Source organism: Tiliqua scincoides, chromosome 3 (genome assembly GCF_035046505.1).
Source record: "Tiliqua scincoides isolate rTilSci1 chromosome 3, rTilSci1.hap2, whole genome shotgun sequence".
In the NCBI taxonomy this organism is placed as follows: Eukaryota; Metazoa; Chordata; class Lepidosauria; order Squamata; family Scincidae; genus Tiliqua; species Tiliqua scincoides.
Window position 1 is genome coordinate 116,068,680 of NC_089823.1, and position 20,875 is coordinate 116,089,554.

The window sequence follows — 20,875 nt, forward strand, 5'->3', positions numbered from 1 at the left end:
TATCTAGGAATTATAATTACCAAAAAGACACTAATGGAAGAGAACTATATTAAATTAATGAAAGAAAAAAAGATTTGGATAAATATAATAAACTGCAATTATTCCTAATGGGAAGAATAGCTCTATTGAAAATGAAAATATTACCAAAATTAATGTTTTTATTCCAGACTATTCCGATTATTTTGAAGATAACTTTTTTTGAAGAAATGAATAAAATTACTACAAAATTTGTCTTGCAAGGTAAAAAACCAAGAATAAGACGGAAATTACTTCAAGAGGATAAAAAAAGAGCAGGATTTGGATTACCAGACTGGGAATTATATTATCAAGCGGCAGCCCTAAACTGGATAAAAGATTAGGGACTCATACCAAATTCCAAAATTTTAATTTTAGAAGCACATGATTTACAAATAGGCTGGTACCCATTCCTGTTTTATGATAAAGTCAAACAGCATGGATATTTTAGACAGCACATTTTAAGAAGATCTTTAATTTGGATATGGGAACAGATAAAATACAAGATATACTCTAAATTACCCAGATGGATAAAACCGCTTGAAATAGCAACTAATCTGAACTGGATTTAAAAAGACCAAAATAATCAATCTGTTGAATATTAAAGGAGAGATTTTAAATAAGTTTGAGTTATAATAGAAAGGAATAAAATTGGACTGGTGGAATGAAATGCAAATAAGAACAAGATTACGAGAAGATCAAAAAATAAGCTTTTATGAAGAAGATATAAGTTTTGATAAAATAGTTTTGATTGATGTGGGGAAATATATATTAAAAATGTACAATTTTCTCCTGGAGATAAGAATGGAGGACAAAATAGTTAAAGATGCAATGGTTCGCTGGGCAAAAATTTTTGGATATAATATATCGATGGATGACTGGAAACAAATTTGGAATATAAATATTAAGATAACTAAAGCAGTGTCTTTTAAAGATAATTTATATAAAATGTTTTATAGATGGTATTTAACTCCAGAGAAATTAGCAAAAATTTATTCTGGGTCATCAAATAAGTGTTGGAAATGTAAAGAGGTTGAAGGAACCTTTTATCATATGTGGTGGACATGTGAAAAAGCAAAGAAATTCTGGAAAATGATACATAAATTGTTGCAAGAGATATTGAATTGTGTATTACCATTCAAACCAGAAATATTCCTCCTAAATGTGACATCAGAAATTAAAGACCAATATAGAAAATACCTTATTGTACATATTTCTTCGATGCAACAACTGTTACCCTGCAGATGCCTGATATCGGAAGCTAAGCAGAGTCAAGCCTGGTTAGTACTTGGATGGGAGACCACCTGGGAATACTGGGTGCTGTAGGCTTATACCATAGACTTTCGAGACTGAAGGTTGCCAAGCAACATATTATTACAGCAGCAAGAATACTGTTTGCGCAAAATTGGAAATCTACAGACATGCCAAATAGAGAAAATTTAATAGACAAAATTTATGAAATAGCAGAAATGGAAGTTTTAACAGAAAGAATGAAAGAGAGAGATTTAGAGTAAGAAAATATTAGATAGATTGGATAGATAATTTTAGTTAAACAATATCGAGTTTAAAAAGGGAAAGAGGGGTGACCCGGGAAACTATAGGCCGGTCAGCCTAACATCTATACCGGGTAAGATGGTGGAATGCCTCATCAAAGATAGGATCTCAAAACACATAGATGAACAGGCCTTGCTGAGGGAGAATCAGCATGGCTTCTGTAAGGGTAAGTCTTGCCTCACGAACCTTATAGAATTCTTTGAAAAGGTCAACAGGCATGTGGATGCGGGAGAACCCGTGGACGTTATATATCTGGACTTTCAGAAGGCGTTTGACACGGTCCCTCACCAAAGGCTACTGAAAAAAATTCCACAGTCAGGGAATTAGAGGACAGGTCCTCTCATAGATTGAGAACTGGTTGAAGGCCAGGAAACTGAGAGTGGGTGTCAATGGGCAATTTTCACAATGGAGAGAAGTGAAGAGCAGTGTGCCCCAAGGATCTGTCCTGGGACCGGTGCTTTTCAACCTCTTCATAAATGACCTGGAGACAGGGTTGAGCAGTGAGGTTGCAAAGTTTGCGGACGACACCAAACTTTTCCAAGTGGTGAAGACCAGAAGTGATTGTGAGTAGCTCCAGAAGGATCTCTCCAGACTGGCAGAATGGGCAGCAAAATGGCAGATGCGCTTCAATGTCAGTAAGTGTAAGGTCATGCACATTGGGGCAAAAAACACAAAACTTTAGATATAGGCTGATGGGTTCTGGGCTATCTGTGACAGATCAGGAGAGAGATCTTGGGGTGGTGGTGGACAGGTCAATGAAAGTGTCGACCTAATGTGCGGCGGCAGTGAAGACGGCCAATTCTATGCTTGGGATGATTAGGAAGGGTATTGAGAACAAAACGGCTAATATTATAATGCCGTTGTACAAATCAATGGTAAGGCCACACTTGGAGTATTGTGTCCAGTTCTGGTCGCCGCATCTCAAAAAAGACATAGTGGAAATGGAAAAGGTGCAAAAGAGAGCGACTAAGATGATTATGGGGCTGGGGCATCTTCCTTACGAGGAATGGCTACGACGTTTGGGCCTCTTCAGCCTAGAAAAGAGACGCTTGAGGGGGGACATGATTGAGACATACAAAATTATGCAGGGGATGGACAAAGTGGATAGGGAGATGCTCTCACATAACACCAGAACCAGGGGACATCCACTAAAATCGAGTGTTGAGAGAGTTAGAACAGACAAAAGAAAATATTTCTTTACTCAGCGTGTGGCTGGTCTGTGGAACTCCTTGCCACAGGCTGTGGTGATGGCGTCTAGCCTGGACGCCTTTAAAAAGGGATTGGACAAGTTTCTGGAGGAAAAATCCATTACGGGGTACAAGCCATGATGTGTATGTGCAACCTCCTGATTTTAGAAATGGGCTATGTCAGAATGCCAATGCAAGGGAGGGCACCAGGATGCAGGTCTCTTGTTATCTGGTGTGCTCCCTGGGGCATTTGGTGGGCCGCTGTGAGATACAGGAAGCTGGACTAGATGGGCCTATGGCCTGATCCAGTGGGGCTGTTCTTATGAGTGTTTAGATAAATTTAAATTTTTATAATGGCAAATATGATAGCTTTTGTATTGAAGATTATTGTGGTTTTTTTTAGTTGTTTGATTGCTTTTCTTTTTTCTTTAATAATGTATGTTGTAATCTAGGGCCATATCCTTATGTGTAACCTGTGTGGTACCTGCCCAAAGTCTAACCCATTTTCCTTACCTGTATCTGTAATAAATAAATAAAATATTTAATTTAAAAAAAAAAAAGGAAAACCTCTGTGAGGTTCCCAGACGCTTTAAATTATGGTTCTGGAAAACTGGAAGCACAGTTTCCACCCCCATCAGGAGCCTCAGAGAGGCTTGCACGGGGTCCTAGCAGCCAGTACCTTGGGCTTTCGCCCCATCTCGGTCTATGGCACGTCTGCTGCTGCAGTGGGAGCTAGGTCAACTGCCCAGGCACTGAGGCCAAAGTTCAACCAGGAGCTCAGATCTACCTTCTTGGTTGACCTAGGCTCTGGAATTAAGCTAGTGTTCATGGCCTCCCCCACGCACAAACACTCTGTGCATGTGTGCGCGCGCCTGCACTTCAGTGAGTAGAATTGGTTGGTGGTAATTGTTGTTGCAAGAGTGTTTTGTGTTTTTTTGGCAATATAAAAGCTGAGAAAGTTGGAAATAATTACCTAGAAATAGTTTTGCCTGATTTGTGATCCACCAAGTTGAATGCAGTTCAGCCTACCAAGCAGTTGTTGCTTTTAAAGCATCTGCTAGTCCAGAATATATGACTGGTAGATTACAATCATCCTTGATTTAAGCACAAACTGTAAATCTGTTCTAAGGGAGACAGCACTGGGCCAGCATAAGTCCCTTGTCCCGGCCCAGGAATGTAGTGAACATGCTGTAAAGCATATTTGCGCCTCCTTTCTAGCAAACTGGCTCCTCGGAGGGGTGGGGTCGGGGTCGGCTACGGCACCTTAAGCAGCATCCTAACCCCTACATAGGCCTTACATTAGCTGTTTGGATTTGTGCCATCAATTTTGCTGGTGCAAATCCAAGTAGCCCCATTAGGGGTGGTTGACATGTGGCAAGAGGTAAAAATCCCTTAACAGTGAGTTGAGGCCAGTACCTACCTTGCCCTGGATACAGTGCAGGCCAGTTAGCCTGTCTGCTCTAATCAAGTTAGACTCTAAAAGATTCTAGTGAAATGGGTTCCTAAGGCAATTGTAACTCTTGATGCCTACATTTGATGAGAAAATAGTATGATTGTGTTTTTTGCAAGTATTTCATAATGCATGATTTCTAATTCATTTTATATTCCTTATTAAGCAGAACATTTTATCTGAGGACCCTAGAATGCTTTAAGTGCACTCTTCCACATGGTAACTAATTTCCAATAGTGAAACAGGTAATGTGACCCATGTATTGCCATTTTTAGAAGAGAGAGCAAAATGTTTGATTTGGATGATTACCCTGAAGAGGAGCCATCATTTATTCCGAAGAGGAGCTACATTTATTGAGGTCCCAAAATGATGAACTTTTAGTATATGGATTATAGGCATTTTAATTATGGACTATAATCACGTAAAAAAATGTAGTGTTAGGCCCAAAGACCAGTGCAGCAATAAAGGTTAGAAAAGTGACACTTTTCTGTCACACTTGATAGATACTCCTTGAAAAAACAAAAAACAGTGTTTATGTGATAATGCAGAAGAAACGTGATGGTTTGAAACTTGACATTAGTGAGGAAACGTGTTCCCAAGGTTTTCCCAGCATAATGTTGATAGTTGGAGAAAAGTAATTAGCTGAGTATAATCACTGGAGTGACTTAACCCTTTTACTGTTCTCCTCATGACATCTTGAAGATGTGTCTCTTCCTTGCTGGGAATCTTTTCTCCTGCCAGGCTCCAAAACTAACAACTCCCACGGAGTGATACAGTGGTGCCGTGTGGCCTCCACTGCATCCTACAGAGGAGTTTTGGCTACTGGAGGTCATGGCTATGGGGACATTTATCCCCTTATCACAGGGTAAGCCCCAGCTGCCACTATAGGGCAACTTGGACCTGCACCAGTGATACTGCTGTTGGAAGTCCTTGCTGCTCCATGCAGGAGGATCAGGGGTGTCATTCACAATTTCCTTTACTCATTTAGGAGTTCTTGCTCTGGAGCAGGTGTCTCCAAACATTTTGGCCAGGGGGCCGCATCAAATACCTGGCATGGTGTTGCGGGCCGGAAAAAAATTTAAATATAAAATTTATATAAATAAATTAGAGATAGAACTTAGATGAGTGAATAAATGAATGAATGGGCTCATTCATTCAACCTCTATGGCCCTTAGAACACCCTCCAGATACAACCAGAGCATAGTTCCTGTCACGTTCGGCCAAGTGGGCCAGAGGCTTTCAGGGGACAAGAGGCTGGCCACGGGCCCGATAGAGGCTTGCTGTGGGCTGCATCTGGACCCCAGGCTGGGGTTTGGAGACCCCTGCTGTGGAGCAAGACTCTTTCTTCTGGAGTCAAGGAGGCTGTGAATGTCACCCTGCTTCTCTTTCATTCTTGTTGTATAAACTTTCTTTAAAAATTGATGTGTTTCTGCAAAATCCAGTGTTTTCCTTAAAAAAAGAATAAACAGCTTCAAATATTAAATTTAGCAAAAATGGAGTAAAATACTTACTGAATAAAAAGGGTTTCATACTCTATTTGGTATATGCTTTTATTTCATATAGTTTTTAAAAATGTTACTTTCCTTCCTGAGGCTTATGTTTTTGAATTCCATCAGTAGCTGTCAACTCCTTGTAAGAGGTTTAAGAGCTTGGACACCTGATATCCCTGGGTGCTGTCGTGTACCCTCTTAGAAGCCTATTGCTTTAAATTGAGAGGAAATTATGTTTTAGAACCATAAATTAATTGAATTATGCAAATTGCAAATATCAACTTCAGCATAGTATTTTTCTCCCTATGGAAAGGGTGATGGAACTGCTCACCTCACAGACACACCTCACAGATATAAACATGTATATCAGTGAATTAACTGTGCTGAACTGTGGATATGAAACTATGTTTGCCATGACATATTTGGAATTGACATTTGAAGCTATCTAATGACCCCAATCCAACTAGCTCAGTATTGTCTACATTGATTGGCAGTAATTCCCTATGATTTCAGATAGGAATCTTTCGCAGTCCTACTTGGAGATGGCAGATATTGAACCTAGGGCCTTCTGCATGTATGGAGGGGTCCCCTTTAAATTGAGTTAGAGACTGGAAAGCTTGGACTAATAGCAAAACTGCACAGTACAGTTCTGATAATCTGGCACCTTTGGGACCTAGGTGGTGCCAGGTTACTGGAAATGCCAGACAGACATATGGTACTGCCCTGTTCTTGATGATCCCTGGGTCTGCGGTTCTCATTTCTACAGCAACTGGCTTGCTACAATACTTTCATTACTGCTAAACTGCTTGGTTGGCCCCAAGTGGCGTCCTTAGGCTTAGCCTTAGTTAACTTCCTTGGTGATACCATAACTGGGCCAGGAATGACTGCATTTGTCCAGGAGCTAGCAAGGTTGGGTGTCTGTTTCCTGAGCCAGGAGCCCTCCTGGCCAATTTTGATACCAGAATAGTAGAAGTTCTGGACTATTGGATGCTTGACTTCTGAAGTGTATGGTACTCAGGGAAATTTTCCCCCACAAGAAAAACAGACGTGCCCCTGTATCTGCAGGGGTTATGTTCTGGAACCCTCGCAGATACCCGAATCCGCGGATACTGGGGACACCCCCTGCCATCTGGAGGTGAGCTACCATTGGCCATTCAGGCCAAAAAAAGTCACTTCTGTATGGTGTGTTTTTTGTGTGTGCCCAGGGCTTTTTTTCTAATGGAACGCGGGGGGACGGAGTTCCGGCACCTTTTTGCAGGGGCCTGTCCCCTTCGGAGGCATTCCGGGGGGGGGAGCAAAACAGAGGCATTCGCTGGGTGGGCGCTGGGGGGTGCAGGGTGGGCAGGCGCCTGGCCCCTGCCTGACTGCACAACGACCCCCTCCTGCCCCCATCTCCAAGCTCTTGCCTGAGCCCAGCCTGCCTCCCCTCCCCCCGCGCTCTGCTTCCCAGCGCAGTTTCCAAGCTGCTGGAGGGCACGGGGGACATGCGCCGATGCTGAGGAGGAGGACGGACAGCCAGCCAGCCAGCCAGCCAGCCAGGGAGACGGGCTGCAGCACCCACGGAATGCCAGGTACTGGCTTGGCGGAGGAGGAGGGGAAGGAAGCTGGCTGGTGCAGCCCCCATGCCAATCTGCAGCACAAACCTAGACAAGTCTACTCAGAAGTATGTCTCATTGTGCTCAATGGGGCTTGCTCCTGGGAAAGGGTGCATAGTCTTGCAGCCTGAGAGCCCAAGCATGTCTACTCAGAAGTAAGTTCCATTGTGTTCAATGGGGCTTACTCTCGGGAAAGTGTCATAGCCTTGCAGCCTGAGTAGACAGGCAGAGGAGGGCTCTGTGGCTGCAGTCCTCTCCACACTTTCCTGGGAGGAAGCCCCACTGTCTCTAATGGGACTGACTTCTGAGGAGACAGGCACAGAATTGGGCCCTGAAGCTGCCACCCTATCCACAGTAAGCCCCATTCACTAAAGTGGACTTCTGAGTAGACATGCATAGGATTGGGCTCTTAGGCTGCAATCCTAGGCACTTTCCTGGGAGTAAGCTCCATTGACTAGAACGAGACTTACTTCAGAGTAGACATACCTAGGATTGGGCTCTTAATCCTGGCAGAGATATATATCTACACCCGTTTTCACACGCTAAGGGCAGGTGAAAAGGGATTCTGCATGTGTACAATGTGCTGTCCAACCTTGCCAGAGATTCTCCTCATCCTTCCCCCACAAGCATGCCCTCCGCCAGCCAGCATTTGCAGCTCCTCTCCAGCAATGCACAGCAGCTGCTCAGGGCAGCAGAGAACATACAGTTGCATGCCAAGCGCCTTCCCAAAGACACAGAGTATTCTGATACCTGAATTAAACCATATTTAATCGCTTGTTTGCAAACGTAGCTGTTTCTATGTGCACCTCAGGACCCCTCTCATGTAAGAATTCCTTTTTTGTTCTTACTCCCGCAGTTGCTTAGAGTAATTTTATTACATGGAACTCATGTAAGCCATTTTTCGGAATCCATTCACTGCTTCCTCTCCTCAAAGTAGTGCCACACTACATACTACACGCTACAAGTGCACCTGTACAGTATTTTTCCCCATGTGTAGAAAAAATAGCTAGAGGGAAGGGGATGTGGAGATTGACAGCCCAATCCTATGCATGTCTACTCAGAAGTAAGTTCATCTTTAGGGGGGAAGCACATAAAAAATATTTTATTTCTCCAATAAAAAAATGGTTTAAATATAAATAAATAAATAAATAAATAAATAAATAAATAAATAAATAAAAGATTAACATGTTGTGAATTCCTGCACCTTTTTATTTACAAAAAAAGCACTGTTGAGTGTGCCTGTTCTTGTTGTACAACTGGAAATGACGTTTTTGTGCCTTTAAAAGGCATTAGGCAGACTGGTGAAGCCCTGGGAAAGCCATTGAACCAGGAGAATAAGGTAGGGATAGACACATATAAGCCAGTACACCACCCTATACTTGCATAAAAACCAAGCACCCATGCCCATTTGAACCAGGAGTAATTTTAATGACCCTCACATACAAGTTGATCAATATGAGCTTTTTAACATTTTCACATAAAATAAGTAACCATAAACAATCTAACTAATAGTAATTCTACATCATGATTTGTGGAAAGGCACTCCACAGATGGCCAGGATAGATCCCTCACTTCATTGTTCCAAACAAATGTATTTGAGCTCCATCCTAAGTATAAACCTTCCTCCAATACTTACTACAGTACTTTAAATGAAATAACAACAAACCTTCCCCCCCCCCCAGTGTCCCTATTAATATGATTTCTTTTCTTGTTTGTTTAAGGTAGTGTTTCCCAACCTTAGGGTTGCGACTCCCCAGGCAGGCAGGCATTTTTTTTTTAAGGATGCTACCTCCTTACGGAGGTAGCGACCCAAGCAGGGATCCATAGCTACCATTAGTACAGCACTTTCAGATTTTACTGCCGCCAGTGAATACAGTTAAATAAAAGGGGTTTGATTGATTGTGTGATTGCCTGTGTTTGGTGGCAGTAGTGAAACTCAGAAGTGCAATACTAATGGCAGCCAAGGCTCCTTGGTCTGGTCACTACCCTCCTTAAGGGGGTAGCATCAAGCCACACATTTAAGAGCTCAGGGGATGAGATGAGGAGAGAGAAGGGTATGGAGATAAAGGACTTAGGGCGCAAGCTTAACCAACTTTCCAGCACTGGCATAGCTGTGCCAATGGGGCAGGTGCTTCATCCTGCAGTTGGGGGACAGTCATGGAGGCCTTCTCAAGGTTAGGCAATGTTTGTTCCCTTGCGTTGCCCTTTTGTCAGTGCTGGAAAATTGGTTAGGATTGTGGCCTTAGTGTCTAATTCCCCAAAAAGTTGAGGACTTAAATATGGGGGTAAGTACAGTGGGGAGATTTATAGTGGGAACCCCTTGTATTCTGGAGTTCCAGTTCATAATATTATTGGGGAGGTTTTGGGTAGTGAGAGTTTCATTATTAAAAGCTACTTTAAAAAAATGTTCCTATTATATTTGTATTGCTGATGTTTTTATTACTTTTTATGTTGTTGGTGTTGCTTTGGGCTCCCATGGTAATGGGGAAAGTCAGGGTAAATAAAAAATATTTACTGTTATTTCAGGCAACCTATGAGATGAGAAATAACCGTATTAGAAACTCTTACTAAAAGAAAGCAAGATGGGCTGAAACTGATCTCTGTACAGTGGAAATCTGTTACTGACTTCTGCCATAATTATCCTGCTCTAACCAAACAGACCTTCTTATTTAGGTGCCATACAGAATGCAGTCTCAGTCTAAAATCTTAAGAGACAAGTCAGATCACTTGAGAAGAGTTGGCCCATGTGGTATGCCAGGCCTAGGACATTTAGTTTTTCATGTTATAAGTAAATTGGCAGTAGTAGTAGAATTGATGCAGAACAAGTTCTGTAGATGGAGTGAGATTTAATATTGTGAAAAATGGGGTTGGTTAGGAAAGTTCAATGTATCTTTTCATCTTCAAGCTCTGTTTAAAACACAAAAGGTTCTATAAGTGCGAGACATAAACCAGCTGTTGACAACACTGTTTGGCTGAAAAGCAGTATATAAAAATTCTTGATGATAATGATTATGATGAACAACTTGAACAACTGCAAAGAGCTACACTATTATACTTATATAGTATGAAGCAATTTAGCAATATGTAGCAATTTGTTTCACAAGGTCTTAAACTCTTGGGTTGAGTTCTAACGGGGGAGCATCCAAAAATCCTAGTCCCAACCTCTGATGGACTGTTACATCACTGAATAATAATAATAAATAATAGTAATAGTTCATGTCAGAAATCTATTTCTCCCACAATCCCTAGTTAGTTCTGCAGTGTTGTTCTTACTTTTTTTTTAAGTTTAATTTTGGGGAAAGGCTACAGGTGGGTTGTAAATGGATCCTGATGTGGCATTACAAAGACAGGCATGGGAGCAGGGGCAAGATTGACAAATGAATCCAACACTCCGAATACGGACATATAAGTCTATCATGCAAATTGTGACACTGTGAGGAAGACAGACTTGAATGATGACCATTTGCCAATGTAATATAAAAACAGAACTCATGGCACATTCATCGGTCCTCTCTTGTCTTTCACCTCCACTTTGGAGAGAATAGCTGCATTCTGTACTAGCTGTAGCTTTCAAATGCAGGGAGCTATAAAGAAGCAGTGTTCTTATGTGCTGAATAGAAAGCAATCAGTAATTTCAAGATTCTTCCTGTTGTTCTCTCCCTCCCAGTTTATAAAATAGAGTAAAAATATATATAATAGAGTAATTATTCCTATATCGCAGGGGATACATTTGTGCAAAACTGTGTGAAGCAAACTACAGGTGGGTATCCACAGGAGATGCATTCTCAGACCCCCCCCCCCTGCAAATGCCAAAATTAGTGAACAATCAGATTCACAGTTGGCTTCTTAAACCCTCCGAAGTGAACTGGAAGTGAACTCTGGTCCTCTCCGAAGGGTTTCCTGAAGCCCGCAGAGTCAGCACGCGTCTGCCTGTGGGCTTCAGAATGGCCGTTTCAGGCCGAAAAGTGCAATGAAAAAAAGCCCCCGGAGGGCTTCCCCAGGCCTCAGAATGCCTTATTTGGCATAAAAATTTCCAAATATCCAGAAGTTGCATTTTTGAAGTTGCATTGAGCCAGATACACAGATACAAAATCCTTGGATATGGAGGCCCCACTGTATAGGAGACATCCAATGTATAGGAGACATTGCTAAAGATAAAAATGGAAACTGCCACTGATTGGTTCACACTAGCTAGAATATTTTGCTCCCATTGGCTCCAATAGCTGTCAATTACACTTGGGAAAATAGAGTACTGTATCAAAACAGTACTAAATAGTGCAGGAGGTCTTACTATACTACTAAATGAACTACTTTATGTTGTTTGCTCTTGTTATTTAAGACTCTGGCTAGGTGGAATAGAAGCTTTTTCTCTTACAACTTGCTTTACTGTGTCTGTTAGAGTGAATTAAGAATTAGTTGCTTTTAAGCGATATCTCTTTATGTCTTTTATAATCTTTTCAACTTGGTACTTCTATATTGTTACAATACAGTACTGTACTGACATCTAATGCCAAATTACAAACATTACAAATATTTTAACACTTGGGGTCTGGGGGTAAAGATATTGCTCCAATCTGTAATATTACAAGTAAGGTAGGACTTTGCATCCCAACACAACAAAATACTATAGATCAATGGTCTTCAACCTTTGACATGCCATGACCCCAATAAATATGAGATTAGGAACTCACCGCGAATCCTGCCCCCCTCCCGGGACCAGATTCACCCATACCCCCCCCAACACTGCCTAACCTGCACCCTGCCTGCCCTGTTTTCTTCTACCTCTTGGGTCTTCACAACAACCCTGTGAGGTAGCTGTTTGAGCAGGTCGGGCCTTAGGAGCTGCAGGCAAGATAGTGAGAAGAGGCTGTGCAGGATTATATCAAGAACTTGGTTTTGATAAGACGGTACTATTATTGGATTGGATGCAAGCTGTCTCTTACACAGGCCTTGAAATGTTGCCACAACCCCCAAATGAGGATTCGCAACTTCATTGGGGTTGTGACCCACAGGCTGAAGAACACTGCCATATATACTTTATAATTTTAAACCAAGATAACTGTGAGACATGCAAGTTATGTTTTGAATATATGTATGAAGATAAATGGTTTTTGTGTTGGTTGAGAAAATTCTTACAATATTCACAAATTATTTGCAACAGACAATACCTTTTTACAGTGAATATCACGTACTTAAAATAGACTTAAATATAAATCTGCAGTGAACCAGTCGGTACATTAAAATATTTATGTTGTGCTCATCTATCTAGGAGTGGAATCCCGTGCGCATTTATTGGAGACTAAGGGCTCAATCCTAACATGATGTTAGGTTGGCGCAAGTCCTCTGCACCAATCCAGGAGTGTTGTGAAAGTGCAGTAAAACATTTTTGTGCCACTCCAGAGGCAGTTAGGCTGACGCAAGGGTCTTGCACTGGCCTCCCTGAGCTGTCATTGGCCCCAGGGAAGGTGCATTTGTACTGGCCGAGCTTGGCTGGTGCAGGGGTCAGGGGCGGGCGGGGAGGTGGTGGGAGGGAGGCATTCTGGGGCAGGGGGAGGGCAGGCGGTATGCGTTCCCAGGGGTGGATGGGCAGCGGGAGGCAGGTTCAGGATACGACTGCATCCTAACCCTATTCCTGGGCAGCCTGGGCCACCCCTGGGCTGCTCGGATTTGCGCTACCTCCAGAGGTGGCACGAATCTGAGTAGCCTCACTGGGGCTACAGTGGCTCTCCCTGGAGTAAGGGGAAGTGATTCCTCTTGCCCTGGGCTGAGCCACTAAGTGCCCGAATCTTGCTCTGGATACACCACAGGCCTGCTGGCCTGCCTGTTCCAGCGCAAGTTAGGATTCCATTGTACCTCTTATTCAACTTAGAAGCATGTTCTTCTGAGTAAAGATGTACAGTATTGGCCAACAAGTTGTATAAACAATAATTACTTTTAGCACAGAAAGTCCCTGATTTACAGATATTTGAGTTACAAACACTCAACTTACAAAGTGACTTGATCAGTTCTTTGAAGTAAGCGAAGCTGTGAAGACTGCAAAACAAATGATGGAAACTGCTTGGAGACTTCCAGAACAGTTCAACAACTTTGAAAACAGTACCTGCTTGCTGTGGCATCAGGAAAAAACAGCAACTCAATAACATTGAAAATTTGGGGATTTCTCAGCGCAGAAGGGAGGGACAGGATGAAGAAATGAGTCAGTGTGGCCAAGGCTGATTAGGCACAGGAAGAAGTAAGAGTGAGGCACAGGGGAGCATTAATGCTGTATGAGAAAAAGAGGGCCATGAGTAGAGTCGACTCCATTCATAGAGTTTGTAATAGAATAACAAAACACAGCCACTTTTTACTGCTACCAAGCAGGAAAAGGAGACAAGGGAGGATTAAAGCTGAGGTTGAACAAGTTATCGAATATCTTTAAAATTGAATACAGATAAAATCTTACAGTGTAAATCAGTGGTTCCCAAAGGGGCACTACTGCCCCTTGGGGGATGGGATTACCTTGAGTGCACTAAAAGGCAAGGGGTAGCAGGGGGCACTGTAGGTGGTGAGATTATAACACCATTCTGGCAAATGGCAGTCCAAATTTCAAATGTTCTCTGCATAGTGCTGAGATATGGAGGAAAGTATCAGTGTTTTAAATAAATACACCACCAGAGCTCTATTCAGACCAGTATACCACTTTTTGAGGGACTGTCATCACTGTGTGTATTTTTCTATCTTTGTCATTGAATATAAATCACAGAAGAAGAAATATCAAAGAACAAATGTAGACAATATAGTATGGCTTTATACCAATACCAACAAACCAGCTGCCAAAGTGCCTAGTATATGAAAAGGTGTTTTCTAATGAGGCAATGAAGCTTTTTAGACTGATTGAACATTTGAACTTCTTCCTGGCAAGGCAGACAAGAACTTAATTTTTTTTTTTAATCACTTCATGACACATTTTAAAAGCAGCTAACACTGTCAAGCATGTTTTGCAATGCTTCTTGACAAAACACTAATGGTTTGCGTGCATCGCCCAACGTTTCTTTATTGATTGCTAAGTCAGGAAAGTCACATAGAATTGGTGAAGAACTCATCCTACCAGCAGTTAGTGAGGTTCTGAGTACTATTTTGCACCAAATAATAGAATTGTTAATTGTTATCAGCAACAACTCAGTGCAAAGACACATAGATAAAACGGCTGAAAATGTGGAAAAATACATTGTGCAGCATACACATTTTGGATTAGGCTGTTGGGGGCAGGGCATTTATTACAACAGTGGAGTAAAAAAATTTTTGACAGTGGCAACCATTTTGAGAGTTCTGCCACAACGGGGCAGCACTCCCTGGTCATCACCATTTCTGCAGGAAAAGGTATGGCAGCAAAACTGGATGGGGAGGGGAGAGAAACAGGCAAGGAAGGCTACAGGAGGAATTGGATCTGGTGGCAATGGTGCACACTGAAGTCTATCCCCTCTTTTGAAAGCCTCTCCGCCCCCTTTCTCTCCTCATACCTCTGCCAGCTGCAAAGCTGGTGCAGTTCTAAGGAGACCCATTTCCCCATCAAAGCCTCCCTATCTGACCCTGCTGGATACAGTATGCTCCTTTTTGGTGCAGCTACATGTGTTGGGGGGGGGGGTAAGATTGGACTCCACCAATAACAAAATTTGCATTATGGCTAGATGAATGAACTTTGCCTGGCTTCATGCAAAGCTGTCTTTGCTTCATGTTTATGTGCACTTTATAAAGACAAAAGTTTTCCTCAGGAGTTATTTGCAGGGCAACTAACAACAGGCACTAAAAGGGAGACAATATTTCATGTTGTTGACCGGTACTTCAGATATTAGGAAATTGCAATTACTAACATATTGGCTTGTGCAAATGATGGCTCACCATCAGTGACTTGTTGCCATTGTCAGTGTGCTGCTTACCTGAAAAAGCAGTTCCAAATGTCTTTACCATTCACTTTATTGTTCATCACTAACATTTGGTTGCAAAAAACCTCTGTGATTGCCTGCACAATTCATCACTGTCATTACTGCAGTGAATAAAATTAAAGCCCACATTCTCAATTATCAACTACTCTGGGAGCTCTTTGCTGAGAGTATTAACATTTGTTGCTTCATACTGAAGTTTGTTGGCTATCAAAATGCAACTGTGTGCAACACTTTAAGACCTTTTTGCTTATTTTTCAGTACTATTTGCATGAAATGAAATTGCAGTTGTAATAAAATGAGGTCATCTTATTAAGGTCAAATCTGTCATCTCTGTTTATTTCAAAGTTCATTCAAGTGCAGTATAGGCTGTCACAAGCTGTACCCATTTCCTAGCCTGTCTGAGCTAGAAGAAAAAGTTGGGATATAAGATGCGGATGATCTGCAGATTTTTTGTGACCATTTGGATATGCTGCATGCACTGCATGTAGCGGGGAAGGGGAGGCCCAAGGGCAAATGGGAGGTAAGAATAAAACATTTACATTTACTCCCAATAAGCCCTGGGGCCACCTTTGAGTCTCCTTGGACGTACTTGACCTAATTTGGTAGCTTATATCTGAGGAGACAAATGTGGTGGGAAGTTTGCAATGGAGGGGATAGAATCCTGCATGTGTCATTGCTGCCGGATCCACCTCTCCACTCCCCCACCCCATTCCTTACCCTCCCACCCAGTTTCACCCCAGTCTGCTCACTTCCTGCGCATTCCCCACCACTGCCTGATGTGGTCCAGTGGGGTCCATCACTGGAGCTGTGGCGCTGTTGCCTCTTGCAGCTCTGCACGTGCAAAATAGCTGATGGCATGCTGTGTGCAACATTGGCAACCATTTTATGATAGCAGAAGTAACTTCTACTGTCATAATGGGCTCTGCGCGCTGTCCAATACACCATAGGATTGCGTTGTTAGTATTTTCTATTGTTGGGTTCTAGTTTATAAACAGTTGCGTACCTCCCATAGACTTCTCTGGGGCAAAAGCCCCAGGTGCCAGCCACTAGGATCCCGCAGAAGCCTCTCTGAGGTTTCCCAAAAGCACAGTTTAAAGTGTCAGGGAAACCTCACAGAGTGAGGTTGCGTGAGGCTCCATGAGCCTCTGGTGAGTGGGGGGAGGTGGATTTCTGTGCAGGAGGCGTTGATAGCTTGCGGGGGCACTATCACAGAAGCTTTGTTCCGGGCAAGGGGCTGAGGAGGTCCGCAGCTGTTTATAAGAGTGAACATTTGTTGAAATGAAATGGTTTATTTTTCAGTTTTGTGAGTATCAATTTACAGAGCTTGTTTTTAATGTAGGTATTCCATAAGCAAGAAGTCTGAAAAACTGTGGCAATAATCTTTAATACTTCATTTAACATTGTGTAACATAGAAACAAAAATCACTTGTATGCTAGTTCTTTATGTCAGTGTTTCTCAACCAGTAGTACTCCCACCACCGGTGGTACTTGAGGTGGTGTCTGGTGGTACTTGCAGGATCCCCAGACCTCCACTGCCTGGCAGTGAGACCAGCACCACAATGCGACGAAGAGAGGTAGAAGATTCAGCAGGCAAAGCACCAGAATGTGCTTTTCATGCTCTCGAAAATGTCCTTACATCCCCCTGAGCCTCTTACCAGTGTTTTTTGCCTCTGCATCCAGCCTCCCAATCCTGAAGTAACTGGTGATTACATCATTGCCAGTCACTTCTAGTGGTACATGCAATAGGTGGACCATGCTGAGTGGTACGGCGGGAAATGCTTCTTTATGTGAACCACATACATAAATGCATTTTAGTTAAAATTCAGCACCATAAACTCTAATCAATCCTAAAATTCCTCACTGCACAACATCTTTTCTTGTTTTATTAAGCATTACAGATTGGTAAAGATGCTAATAAGTAATTTTTTTAAAATGATTGTTGCACTGTACACTTCTTTTCGTAGATGATAATCAAGTATTCATTTTTATACCTTTGAAAATGGAATACAATATCTAGAACTAGCAAAGGACTTTATACTATAGGTTGATAATAAAAACATTTTCAAATCCCTACCCATGGATCTTCCAAAACTAATTTGACAATTGCAAAAGGAATTAACTGGATATCCTTGCTTGCAAATTAAGTTGCTGCAAATTTGGAATTATCCTGCATCCCAATAATTTATATTCATTCCCCACAGGAAGCAGTGATGGTTCTTGGGATAGAGAAAAACTCCAGTCTCCCCCAACCCAAGGATCGCAGGCCTCTGTTAACCACCCCATCTTGCCTGGACAGCATAACCTTCCAGTTAATCATCCTCTCAACCCTCTCCAACAGAATCATCTTCTGCCAAATGGTAATGGGTTGACATCTTTCCACATTAATATTCACCGTTTCTCAAATTCCTATCATTTTCTTGTTTTTCCTCAAACAGGCTACATAAACACACACACACAGACCAACAAGATAAACTGTGACTTATTAAACATTTCATAGAACAAAATAAAAAGGCCATTGTAATATAATCTTTAACAATGCAATCTGACTTTTAAAATAATGATTAACATAGGTGGCAAATATTTTATCATTGAGACATGTTGCAGCAAGTGCTTGAGCAGATTACATACCAAGCAGCAAGTGATAATTGTTCTGCACTAATGGGAAGTAACAAAATCAGAGAGATTGAATGCACATTATAGTTAGTTGAAGTTCTGTTTTGCTTGCGATGGGCATTTTATTATTTACTTCTATATATCTGTAAACCTATAACTAAGAGCTGGTGGTGCCCATGCAAATAAGTACGTATTTCGGAGTTCCTGGGACTGTACCGTTTCAGACTGAGGACCACAGGTTTGTAGGCTCCTCTCCATTAAAAGTTCCTGTAAGTATAAAATGAGGTTGCAATCCCATATACACTTTCCTGAGAGTGAACCGCATTGAACACAATTGAACTTATAGACGTGTATAGGATTGTGCTCTTAGTGTATCCAGGAGAAGACTAAACTGGAACACCCTCCCCCCTTTGATACCCTCATTTTCCATGTGTAGGCAATTTAATGTATTTATTTAATAGCATTTTTGTTTTGCTTTTATTCCAAAACGATTCCAGTTGACAATAAGTAATCATAATGCAAATACAGTGGTGCCTCGCAAGACGAAATTAATTCGTTCTGTGAATCGTTTCGTTTTGCGAAAATTTCGTCTTGCGAAGCGCGATTTAAAACAAACCAGAAAAAATAAAATGCAAAAAAATTTGTCTTGCGAAGCACAGCCATAGCAAAATTCGTCTTGCGAGTCACCAAAAAAATCGCAAAACGCTTTTGTCTTGCGAGTTTTTCGTTGCGTGAGGCATTCGTCTTGCGAGGCACAACTGTACTATTTTTTGTCATATATGAATACCCAGATACAGTCTACTCCTGATGCTTGATGTATCTTCCAGACATTCTTCTTATTGAAATTCTGCTGCCAGACTCATTTGCTGCTGTTGTACTATCTTCACGGTGTCTTCACATAGTTGCCTGTTGGGAGTAAAAGTGCTGCTAGAGAAGTGTAGAGGCAAGGCAGCTGTTGAAGCAACAGCATGCAAGCAAGCTGATAGTTCCTCTTTTTCCAGCTTTTGGGGCCTTGCAATTCAGATAGCAGGAATGTGATACAGAAGGGGAAGGATACAGAATCAGGACAAATGTTGAGGCTCTGGCGGATGGACAGAACCAGGCTGAATTCAGGGTGGAGGATTATGCATCCCCCAAATGCTGGTTGAACACTAAACCTCACAGTGTATCTGGATGTGCAGATTGGCACTAAACAAATGGCTAGTAATAACTTACTGGAGGAAAGAATCTAAAAGAAGGTGGCAACCATTCACTGTTAAAATAGCATGGGTACAGATGGTTACTACTATTGAATTTTAAATTACAGTGGTACCTCGCATAACGAATGCCCCGCACAGCGAAAAATCTGCAGAACGAAAGCATTGTGCGAAGTTTGGTAACTCGCACAACAAATTTTTATGATTTATGCTTCGCATAACGAATTTTTGTTTTGTTTTGTTTTGGTTTGTCTTAAGGGGGGATCTTCATGTCCGTTTATGATCCCGTTCACCCTAGTAAGGGGCGGATCTTCATGTCACTTTATGATCCCATCCACCCTAGTAAGGGGTGGATCTTCATGTCACTTTATGATCCCATCCACCCTAGTAAGGGGCGGATCTTCATGTCACTTTATGATCCCATCCACCCTAGTAAGGGGCGGATCTTCATGTCACTGTATGATCCCATCCACCCTAGTAAGGGGAGGATCTTCATGTCAGTTTATGTAAGTAAATCCCATTGTGCTTGCTCCCAGGAAAGTGTGCACAGGATTACGAACTTCAAACTCCCCAAACACAGCCTTCAAACTCCCCACTCAGCATCCCCCCATCACTCATTCACCCTCTCACTGCCCCATTTCCTTCACATTTCCCCCCATGATCACTGCAAAAGCAAGCAATTGAGTGCAGCTGCTCTGTCCTCCCCAGCTTAGAGCACAATCCTGTGTGTGTCTCCTCAGAAGTAAGTCCCATTGTGCTTGCTCCCAGGAAAGTGTGCACAGGATTACAGCCTTCAAGCTCCCCACTCAGCATCCCCCCTGTTTTTGAAATCCTCAGTACAGTATGTATGCCTTTAAAGAGCACTTAATAAACACTTTGTAAACCAAATTTGACTTTGTTCTGACTTTTCTTGCCCATAGGAATGCATTAATTAAATTTCAATGCATTCCTATGGGAAAACGCGCTTCGCAAAACGAAAAACTCGCATAACGAAAGGAGTCGTGGAACGGATTAATTTCGTTATGCGAGGCACCACTGTACTACTATCTAATTTACCTTTGGAGGCAAGTGCAGCAAAAAACCTGATGACAGAACCTTAACCAACTAATGGGAAGAGTGATTCATACTGTTTTTCATATGATCAGTAGCAATCCTACTATATGAGGCTGCAATCCTAACCACACTTTCCTGAGAGTAAGCCCCATTGAACAAAATAGGACTTACTTCTGAGTGGACCTGGTTAGGATTGTGTCCTAAGTGGTTCAGACATAATGCAAAACTGTGGTTTCTCACTACACGAATGAATCTTAGGGAGCCATGGGCTTGCATGCTGATGCTCCCTCCTCTACCACTCTTGTACTTCTTCAGCTCCATGATGGAGCTGTGACATTGGCACCCTAGCTTGTTTAAACTGTGTTTCATCTGAAGAACTGTGGCTTAGCTTCAGTTAAGAAACCAAGATGTGAAACCAACGTCATAGTTAAATCACAGTTCCCAAATTTCACATGGACTAATGGTGTCGTGGTTTTAACAAGCCAAGATATTACTACAGAATGCAATACAAGCACATGAGCCTGAATTTTTCCCGGGCTCTTTCTCATGGTGCAGTGCTTCCCAAAGATGCTGAGCTCGTGATTCCCTTCATGCTACCCAAACCCAGAAATAAGTTGTGATGATGCAAAATGCATCATGCACTGACATCACTGGCCACTTACTTCCCAGTTTGGAGGTCAAATGGAGGCTACAAATTACAGTAAGGAGACCAGGGTGGGTGGAAGAGCTTTTTCGGCCCACTGATATCCTTTACTGCTGTTTTTAATCCCATATCGTGGTCTTGCTAGCAAGCTGCAGGC

The 20,875-nt window shown here is 42.2% G+C and overlaps 1 protein-coding gene across 3 annotated transcripts in view; it reads left to right on the forward strand.

Moving 5' to 3' along the window:
- DACH1 (dachshund family transcription factor 1) overlaps positions 1–20,875 on the forward strand; it is a 471,956-nt gene that overhangs the window by 290,168 nt on the left and 160,913 nt on the right. For 2 of the 3 annotated variants that reach the window (XM_066619755.1, XM_066619756.1), the window contains exon 4: positions 17,415–17,570. The exons of the other annotated variant lie outside the window; for it this stretch is intronic. In XM_066619755.1, the coding sequence (XP_066475852.1) occupies positions 17,415–17,570 (156 nt within the window). The remainder of the gene's footprint in view (positions 1–17,414; positions 17,571–20,875) is intronic. 3 annotated transcript variants of the gene reach the window in all.